General features: G+C 39.7%; 2 protein-coding genes across 3 annotated transcripts; one reads left to right on the top strand and one right to left on the bottom strand.

Moving 5' to 3' along the window:
• Positions 1-1,342: 1,342 nt before the first annotated feature.
• LOC114359914 (uncharacterized) lies at positions 1,343-2,467 on the bottom strand. The gene has a single exon (XM_028314464.1). It carries the CDS (start codon positions 2,465-2,467, stop codon positions 1,343-1,345), a length of 1,125 nt encoding a protein of 374 aa, XP_028170265.1.
• Positions 2,468-5,103: 2,636 nt separating this feature from the next.
• On the top strand, positions 5,104-9,824 carry LOC114359930 (extensin). 2 transcript variants are annotated; one of them, XM_028314480.1, is made up of 4 exons: positions 5,104-5,128; positions 5,459-7,611; positions 8,012-8,051; positions 9,410-9,824. In XM_028314480.1, the coding sequence occupies exons 2-3, from the start codon at positions 5,462-5,464 to the stop codon at positions 8,028-8,030; spliced, it is 2,169 nt and encodes a 722-aa protein (XP_028170281.1). In that variant the 5' UTR covers positions 5,104-5,128; positions 5,459-5,461; the 3' UTR covers positions 8,031-8,051; positions 9,410-9,824. The 2 variants fall into 2 exon arrangements, with proteins under 2 accessions (XP_028170281.1, XP_028170280.1); XM_028314479.1 differs by lacking the exon at positions 8,012-8,051 and having other exon boundaries at positions 9,410-9,737.
• Positions 9,825-10,350: the final 526 nt, after the last annotated feature.

Below are 10,350 nucleotides of genomic sequence, written 5' to 3'. Positions count from 1 at the left end.
GTTCATGTTACAAATTATGAACTTTTAAAAAAGGAACTTTACGAATTTGTTTTTTTAAACGTTGCCAGAAGGGGTTGTGATTGAAATAAATGACAATCAATATTTATTGGTCGAATAAAAAGAAAAAAGTTTTATAGTGGCCAGGTGCTTAAGGAGTTTGATCGAAAACTCTCACATAATACGGGGTTAGAAATCATCACAGCTGAGATTGGGTTTCCATTATAATTTGATTTCCAAATTCAATCTATTCTAGCAAAACACCGTTTATAATGGACCGATGGAGGAGTAACTTGTGTTATAGGCTTAGCTTATAATGGACCGCAGAACGCTCCCTTCAGACATGCCTGAGGTTTAGATTGCTTGTCTACGGCTCAGTATTACACAAATAGTTGATTGATTGTGTGTTGCGAATTTATTATGTGTATAACTCCATAAAAATATAATTAATCCAGAACTTAATTGAATTTTGTGTTGTCTAGTAAGTTGATATTAAAGTCGCCGAGAAGCACCAATCCGTCACATTCTGCACAGGAGGCAATCGATTCAGCTATGGCGTCCAGGAATACACTAACGTCCTGCCATGGAGGTCTGTAGGCTGTGCCAACAATTATCTTTTTATTATTTAGATGTAAAGAGATCCACATCTGTTCAACAGTAGTCGGGGTGCCAGGATGAGGACATGCTCTTATGTATAAGCCCTTGCGCACATAAAACCCAACACCACCCCCGCGGCCCCCTCTCACTTGAACAGGTCTTGGAGTATGTTTGAGCCGATAACCTGACACTTTAGGTGCCCTATCTTCTTCCCCTACTCTGAGCCACGTCTCATTTATGGCCATCACGTCTGGGTTCAGTTCCTCCATCGCCACCATAAACTCGTCATGCCTCGTACACAATGAGCCCGCATTGAATAGACCTATTCTAAGATTGTTTAACCCAAGGCCTGTATTAGTGTTGAATTATATAAACACCATTGTATTACAATATTATTTGTAGTATTAATTATGTTAATATCACGCATTTCAAAGGTAGCAGTCAATATTATGTGTATCATCATTATCATCATACTATTATTGTAATTATGTGTGTACATATCAATTTCTATAAATATATTGACACAAAGTGACCAGTAAAAGCATACCATATGAGTTTTATTCAATGAGGACTTCAACAATCCACAACAATAACATAAACTAAAAAAGGGCAGTTTCAGACATTTACAAGGTCTGCATAATATTATATAGGTGAGTAATACTAAATAAAAAGAAGACATACACAGATCAAACCCGATAAGGAACATGAAACTAACCATTTCGATATTACAATTCCAGGATCCAAAGAGTCATATGGGCGGAGCTCCTAACACTCTCACGAGATCGTCGGGCGCGCGCAACTGGAAAACCTGCGCGCCATCACTCCTGCGGACGAAGACACGTCCCCGCCTCGTCCAGCAGTACCTCCACTGGCGGGCGCGGCACTCCTCGCGCGCCCGGTGGAACAGCTGGCGGTTGGGGCGCGTCAGGCGCTCGTTCACGAACACCCGGCCGCTCCCCTCCGGCACCCCGCGGCGCGTGCGCGCGGCCCGCAGCAGCTCGTCGCGCAGCTGGCGGCGCGCCAGCCGCACCACCACGCGCCGCGCCCGCGCGCCCTCGGCCGGCGGCGCGCCCACGCGCTCCGCGAACACCACGTCGCGCTCCTCCAGCGGCACGCCCAGGCGCGCGGCGAGCACGGCGACGCTGTGCAGGACGTTCTCGCCCTTCTGCTCCGGGAGCTGGCCGATCTCGAGGTCCGCGAGCAGGGCCTCCTGGTCCCGGTCGTTCAGCTCGAGCCTGAGTCCCGCGACCGTCCGCTCCAGCTCCGCGACCGACGCCGCGCCCTCGCCCGCCGGGCCCGGACGCTCCGCCGCCTCCAGTCGTCGCTCGATCGCGTCCAGACGCGCCGCGTTGGCCTCGTCGCCCTGGTTGGCCTTGAGCTCCAGCGCCTTCATTCGCTCGTCCAGGCCGACGACGTGAGTCCTGCAGCTGTCCACCCTCTCCGACAACTGCAGCAAGCCGTCCCTGAGAGACTTGATCTCGGCTCGCCTGGTTTTCACTTCGTCCCGCATTTCTTCCCTAAATTGGCGAAGCTCGCTCATCATGCTCCGGACGGCCTCGTTTAGCGAAACCAGAGCTGGCTGGACGCCGCCAGTCGCCGGAAGTACCTTCTCCTCGATGCTCTGTTCCTCCGCTGTCTGGGTGTCATCATCCAGAGACATCCCCGTCTCGTCCAGACTCTCCGTGCGGGCCGCCGCGGCCGCCCGACGGGTGGTTACATGGCTGACCTCCGAGGACTTGACCGGCGTCTCGGTGTTGTCACCCCCCTTCCGCTGGCTACAGACGCATTCTGGGCATATCCACCTGCTCTTGTGCTCCGACGTCATAGTGTTGTAGAATCTGCACTCGGGAATATTTACACACTCTATGTGCATATTTAAGGGAGGCTCCTATACAGCAAACTTTTTGCAGTTTTTTGCTCGAATTTAAATTAAAACGTAAACAGGTGAACCCTTGAAATATTCACATATTATCTACTTTAAAAATAAATCATAAAATTAAAATAAAAGAAATATTAAAAGGGGGGCTCCCATACAAGAACAGAGTCGCACGGAACCCTTCGTAAGCGAATCCGACTCGCACTTGGCCGGTTTTCTATTTGCTGTTTACTTCTGACCGAGTCTGCCAGTCGTTTCTAGGATTGACTAGGCAAAGCCCGAAGCAGATTATTTTAGTTTCGACGTTTGACTGAACAGTTTAGGCACTTCTAGGTTTGACTTAGTCAAAGGCCGAAATCAGAAATCACTTCGGGGTTTGCCTGAAGGCCTTGGTCAAACCTAGGATAAACCAGTCATTCCGCGAAGAGACTGCATATCGACCTTTGACTATGACATATATACTATTTTATTTATTTTACCAATGGTCCGTGACCCTCACTCGGCATGGGGCACACTGAAAACCAGCGCCGTGGCCTTCGTCACCGTGGGCCACGGCATATGCTGAGTGGGGTGCCGTTGCAGTGGGCATCTTGTTGGTGAATGGGTGGCACTGCTCAGTTTACTCTTGTTTTTATTTTTTCTTCTTTTATTATTATGTGCCACTGTCATGTCTATGTAATTGCCTGTATTTGTGTGATGTCCATTGTAATAAATGTATCTTTCTTTCTTTCTTTCTTTCTGACGAACATCTAACATAAAATACGACAGCTTTTACTTTAAGATGCTGTGTACCAAAACGTTAACCTATCAGAAATTATCTGCTTTACCTTTTCAAGCTTAAAACACATAAACCATGGAACCGATTTTGAAGATAGTTTGAGACTCAATTACCGGATAGTTTGTATCCCACTCTTTAGGGGAGCATGTGCGCGTTGAAGTCTATCTGTAATAGAACGAAATTTACTCAGGCAAAATCGTGGGCAAAAGATAGTATAGATGTTACTGTAAAAGCTCGAATTGCAGTAAATCCTAAGATATTCCAGTAAAACCTAAGATCTACCAATGTCTAATGGGTATTTCTCATCGCCACGGTTCTCATCGTCACCTTCGTGGCGAATTTTATTTCTAACTTATTTCAACTTTTTGTAAACAAAAATTGTAGCGCTTGATGTGAAGATTGTATTCCCAGTAAATCAGTCAAATAGTGACTCTCGTTTGGAAGCTTTAACGTTTTGAATTTTTTGATGCCACGAAAGTGATTCTGTACTTCACAGCAATAATTTTTTCAAACTTTCCTACTGTAAATGAATCTTAAGTGTTTATAAAACATATATTTTGTCTTATTTTCATAGATAAATAGCAATAACATAATATAAATAGGTACCTACTTAAATAATATTCCATAAACCAATATAACACAAAGCCACAAACTAAAAATATTATGATATTTTTAGTACTAGCTTCGACCCAACCGCCTTCACAAAGTACATATTATTTCAAACCAAGATTTCGCAGAATTTCTGCCCTAAAAATGCAAAGTAATTATCTCTATTTAAGTAATACCTATTCGTTAGCAACTTTTTGCATAAAAACATACTCGACAACCACGGATTATCATAAAAAAATGCGATTTACTAACTACGTGTTAGTGAGCCGTCCATACCGCCGGCCATTTTTCAAAAAATCCCATCTGTCAATTGTGACAGCCAATGGTAGCATACCGGAAACTGTTCCCTAATATTTCGTTCAGAAATCGAATTAAATTATTTCTTTAAGCCGCGAAATTTCAAAAATCTAGACAAAGTTTAATAATATGGCCTTCTGAAAGGCGCATGGGCGGTAATTGAAAGTTAGTTGAAAAAAGTTCTGGGCTGTAGTCGCCATGTTTATTTTGGGTTTTCAAAAGGCGCGTGGGCGCTACGAGGTTAAGGGTGGTCCCATTTAAATTTAATAACAGAAAAAACAACCCCCAAGGGTGGAAAATTGGGGATGAACTTTTTTATACGCAATATCTCCGCCGATTATAAATCAATTTGAACGATTATTTTTTTGTTGAATAGGTATTATCAAAAGGGTGGTTTCATGCGAATTTGAAGAAAATATTTCACCCCCAAGGGTGGAAAATTGGGGATGAACATTTTTATACGCAATATTTTTTATTTTTAGTTTTTTTTTGTGTTCATGCAATTGAAGTCGGTTTTATTTTTTTTAAAAGTTAATTATTGTTGTACAACTTTTAACTCAAACTTCAGATTAAAAGACAATGCCAGAAATTGGCGTCTTTTTTTATTCGCGCGGCCATCGACCAAACTTTGTTTTTTTATTACAAAATAGTGTAACAAACCAAACTTACTATGACATGTATACCTCTAAACTCAGTCTGAACTGAGTTACGAGCATTACAAGTTTGATGATTTTCATACTAGATTTGCTTTTTGCGCGCAAAGTTTTGTAAGAAATTGCAACAAAATAGTGAGATTGTATTTGTAAACAAACAATACCATCCATTAAAGGCTCCAGACATCAGTATGGAGCAGAATCAGCGCAATAAAAAAATAGCGCAATATTTTGTTGCAATTTCTTACAAAACTTGCGCACAAAAAGCAAATNCAGTGGTGCCCTCTCCCAATACCAAACTTCGGGAAAACTCAGGTCAATGTGAGTATTTTTTTTATTTTGCAAGTGATTCAGGTCTATAGGTCCTAGGTAATATCCATCTGTCACAAGAAAAAGATCTATCGCTCTGTACCTACGCGATCAAAATCGCTATCGCGTCTCTCGCTTAATCTAACAAACGCCTGCATTATTAGTTAAAAGAAAGCCCAAAGAAAATTGGAGAGTTCAGCACAAAATAGGCAAACACAGTCATTATTCTTAATAGCATAGAACGCTTCGTTTTGCAATTGTTTCATATGATAATTGTTGTTGAAATGGATTGTTTTTGAAATGTTATGGCCAAAAATTAATATCATATTTTCTCAATTCCAGCCCATGGGGAACAACGAACCACCGGCATGCATCCAGAACGCAATGATGACGAAGGATAAGAAGCCTTTCACTTACACACCGGGAGGTCTCGACCTCTCACAAATTCGCACGCCAAGTATGGCGAGGAGGCTGGCACGTCAACGGTCTTTGGAAGACCAAGAACAGGCTCATGCACAATACGGTGGTGGAAATTACCATCCGCAAGGAGGACCAGGGGGACCAGTTCCACCACCACCACCACCTCCACCATCTAAAATCCCCGCACCCCCTCCTCCACCCCCAATTGTCATTGACGTACCACAATCCAAATCTCCAAAACCAGTCGCCCTTGGTGAACGACCCGAAATTGTGATTCCAGAGAACCCCATTGGAATGTTAAGAAAAACGAACAGTCCTTACCATTGGGAAGCTGAAAAAGCTGAACTTCAACGAATGGGACAAGTGCCCAAATTCCAAGAAAAAGTTCCAAGCCCTCTTACAGTTAAAATGCCCCCGTCTACCTTCACGCAGCAGCAGCCACAAACGTATACCCCACCCGGACAAAACCGGCAGAATTATTATGGTAACCACACCCCTGAAAGTCCCCTTCACAAGCCAGAGGCACAGTATGCTCACCAAAAATCTAATTCCCCCAATGTCAATGGCTCGCCACCTATGAGAGAGGTCTTGCAAAGACAAGATTCTCAGTTCAACAAAAGTCCCCAGCCTTTTGCATCTCAGTCACCGTTTAGTAACGGTTCTACTTATTCACCTAGCCCTAACAATAACTGGAGGCAACCTGAAAAGAGAGATTCGCCGCTAGCTAATGTAAATAATAGTCCACTTTCACCTCAATTCCAACGAGGCCAATATTCTCCTGCTTCTCAACAACACTCTCCAAATTATCAAAACCAGTCACCATCTTCCAACAGTGGACCTCAGTTTCATACTTTACCTAGGGCTGGTCAAAGAAATCAAGACAATTTCGTAAATAACAATCAGAACAATAATGTTATTTATAATAACACTCGGGAAGCAAGTCCTAAGGTAGATCCAGCGCCTTGGCGATCCAATACCCTTAACAGACAACCACGTGAGCCTGAAAATGTGCAAAACCTCTACCACAATAGTCCGAACGTGAATCAACAGCCAACGTATACTCCTCCGTGGAAGTCAAATGATTCTAATAATAATAATGATAACAGTTACATTCCTCCTTGGAAACAAGAAAACAGAAACACAAGTAATCAAGCTACAAATCAACAGTACACACCTCCATGGGTTGCAGCAGCACAGGAGGCAAATAACAATAGGGAACAAGAAAATTACAATGCTCCGTGGAGATCTCAAAACTATGAAAGGACAGGCCCTGCATCTCCTCCATCTAGGCCAAGTCAGCCCGAACAGCCACGGTATCAATCTACAATGTCTATACCAGTGACACCGAAGAGGCAGAACCCACAGCCTGAATACAACAACACTCCTCCTCAAAAAGAAGTGGTTTACGTTAACCAGGAACCAGTGTACTTCTGCCCCGATAGTCCGAAGTCAGTGCCACCATGGGTAAAAACACAAAAAGAAAAGACTAAGACTCCTCCTCCAGTTTGGGTTCAAAGACCCTTGGACGGCAGGAGAAGTATACCCCGTGAACTAGCCACTCCTCCTCGTGACTCAAACCAAGAGCCGGAATGGGTGAAAAAGAGTAACGAGATGCAAAGGAATGCTCGTGAAGTGGTCAGTCCTCCCAAATACCAGCAAACAGCGCAGCCCACATGGTCTACGCTACCATCCGAAAATAGGAAGAGTGTGACGAGGGAAACTGGCCCTAGCTCCCAGGGTAATCGTGTAATTCCTATACAAATGGAAGTGTCGAGCACGGAAACAAGAGATGGAAGACAAGGTCACCATCAGCAGCCTCAGTTGAGGATTGTGATTGATATGCAACAGAATCCCAACGCTCAGAATCAGAACCGTTCACAAGTGCCATTTTCTCCACCTACGCAGCGTATCATGAGGGTTTTATCCCCGCAGCTGGTGAGACTAGATGATGGTCCAGCTCAGAATGAGCTTCCATCACTGAATAGGAACTTCCAAACCAGTCAGGACAACCAGCCCAAGACAAGGATAATCCCTATTCAAATAGAAGGTGGTGGCAATGGCGGCGCAAACAAAAGGTAATTAATTTTTTTTAATTTAGTCGAATGTTTATTTCCTGACAATCAACAATCTTGGGAAAAAGCTCTTCAAAGAAAGTTAAATGAACTGACTACAATTAAGTTACATTATACTATCGAGTTGTTTGTTTCCTATCCAATTATTTATTTATTTTTAACATATTAATATTATTATGTATCTTTGATTTTACACAATATTACAATACCTTAATTGCAAATTATTATTCATTGCGAAAGTGGAATCAACATTGATCCATAAATTCTAAGAAGTCTGTATTTAAAGGTTTTAATGGTCGTATTCCAATAACATTGTGGGTGCACACAGCACAGCTATATGTACAATTTTCCAATGGCATGGCACAGCTACACATTTTATATGTAAAATTTTCACACGTTTCAGCTTCGGTGGGCGGTACTAAGGGAGCTGCGCGGGCGCCGAAGTAAACACATTTTTATTGCTTCACGCCGCGATGCGTCATGCTTGCTTTATATTTAGCGTGCTTCGCAACTTCTAATTCTATTCTTACTAATCGAAGCATTCGCGTTGTAATTGGCAGTTATGTTTTCTACTAATTTTTGATTTGATACTTCTTCATGAATAATCGTGACATGTTTCTCGTTTCTAGTGTTCTATCATCTCATATTTTTTTCTCACTTGTTGTCAAGTTAAAGCACAGTCAGTATAATGAGATATCAAAATTCAAAAATATCATCGTAATCTCACTCCGAATCAACGTAAAAATATTATAAATACGTACTATGAGTACCTATATTATAAAAAATATTTTTAATATCTGATTCTAGATTAACGAACAAACTCAACCTGTTTAATGACAAAGGCAGAAATATGAAAAAGCTTACTTTATATTATTAAATTAGTGTAGGTTATAGTGCTGTAGATATTGGTATTATTCAGTAATCTAAACATTTTCATAATAATTATACTTATCTCAGTTACTAACGAACAGTAAAGAACATGAAATATCACATAACAAGGTACAAATGCCTTTAGATTTATTACTATCGTGAGTGAAGTTTTTATGCTTATGAAATACTTTATAAAGCTTATGTACACTCGTTGCATCAATTTTGAAGTCATGAAAAGGTTTTCACGTCATATTAACACATGGACTCAAAATAACACAAATTAGATTTTAATTATTAGAAGCTTTTAGTCTATCATCATTATTTTTCTATTTTATATTATGGCTTTTATAATATTAATGAAATAAAGTAAGTTTAAAAATAAAATTAAAAAGATCATAAAACATAATACCTATTGTTCCAACTATTTAATTGTGGTAGTTGTTCTTCTAAAATGTACACTAAGCTTAATTAAAAAGGCTTGTACAGTTCCGTGCAATAAAACTGCATAATATGAAGTATAACTCAACAGTTTCTTTCTGTTCTCATGTTGCAAGCAATAACAGTTGGTATTCTCATAGCAGTGCTATAACTGGATATTTTTAAATCGTACAGCGAAATTATTAAGATCGTTATGGTTCTGCATGAAGTGTTTTAGTGCCAGGAGTCATATAAATATAACGATGCCTATTTAATCACTTATTTTCCACGTCTATGAAAAAACTTCATTCTTTGGATTTTTTTAATCGTTTCAGCGACATGCGTTTTTTCAATTAATTTTTATGATGTTAAAGAAAGTACTAACTATTGTATCTGTTACTTCAGTTAAATCTTTTTTCGTTTTTATTTTTTTCTGCTTTTCATATTTATCCAATCACCGCCATATTATTTTTAATTTTTTACTATCATTATAGTAGTAATATTATCGTTTCAGGGTTTACTACCACAAGTTCACCCAAGACGGGCCCCCGCGGCAGTCGAAGGCCTTCAAGGTTCTCCAGATCATCACAGGCACCCAGGACCAGGACGACATCCAGACTATGGAAGACCACCATGGATTTACGGACTTATAACAAAAAATGTATAGGAATAGTGTAGTAACAACTAACCTCTTTATATGGTTTTACTAAAGTGGTATAACTGCATTATGTTTATATTGTAAATTAATATTTGCTTAATGAACACTAATGGTTGTTGATTTGGCTAATAATAACGTTAATATGGTTACAATTAAGCTATATTGAAACGTATACGACATCTTAATATAGCAATGTATGTTAACAATACTGTAATGCGGTAACGATGTTTTATTTAAAAAATAGGAATCTCACCAAAAACTACTGAATTCTTATTTAAAAATAAAAAAAAAACAATGTGCTGATTCCTGTCTACTAAATAATCTTGTTATCGTCTATGTACAGGAAATTAGTATTTTATTAAAAAATAACTTAAAATTCAAACTCAAATGTCTTAAACAATATTTTCCGTGTTCTGTGTTATAGTTATTATTAATATTAAGTTAATAAGTATTACATGTGTTAAACAATAAAGTTATACATACGATTCGAATAATGACTAAATAATTGGTATTACGTTTCATATTAATATGGTGCGAGACGAAATATGTTATTTTTGTAATTAAGTAAAATAAATTAATTTATTTTTCTTTAATAAAAATGAGATCAAAAAACGAGATGTAGCGATAATATTTTTATTTAAAACTGTTGTTTTACATAGATTTATTTTTATTTATCACCGATATTAACAATGGTAGGTACCTATCATACAGTAATTAAATTATAGTATTTAATTGGCTTTTTAATTAACATAATAACGAATAACAATATGTATTTGTAATACATTGTATTACAAATA

This window comes from Ostrinia furnacalis, unplaced genomic scaffold, assembly GCF_004193835.3.
Source record: "Ostrinia furnacalis isolate ACB-3 unplaced genomic scaffold, ASM419383v2 OfSCF4694, whole genome shotgun sequence".
Taxonomy (NCBI): domain Eukaryota; kingdom Metazoa; phylum Arthropoda; class Insecta; order Lepidoptera; family Crambidae; genus Ostrinia; species Ostrinia furnacalis.
The sequence above is the reverse complement of the archived record's forward strand: the minus strand, read 5'-3'. Positions and strand labels throughout refer to the sequence as shown.

Coding starts and splice junctions, on each gene's coding strand:
- LOC114359914 (XM_028314464.1), bottom strand. CDS start 2,467: ATGCACATAGAGTGTGTAAATATTCCCGAGTGCAGATTCTACAACACT.
- LOC114359930 (XM_028314479.1), top strand. CDS start 5,462: ATGGGGAACAACGAACCACCGGCATGCATCCAGAACGCAATGATGACG. Junction 7,612..9,409: donor AATGGCGGCGCAAACAAAAG/GTAATTAATTTT, acceptor TTATCGTTTCAG/GGTTTACTACCACAAGTTCA.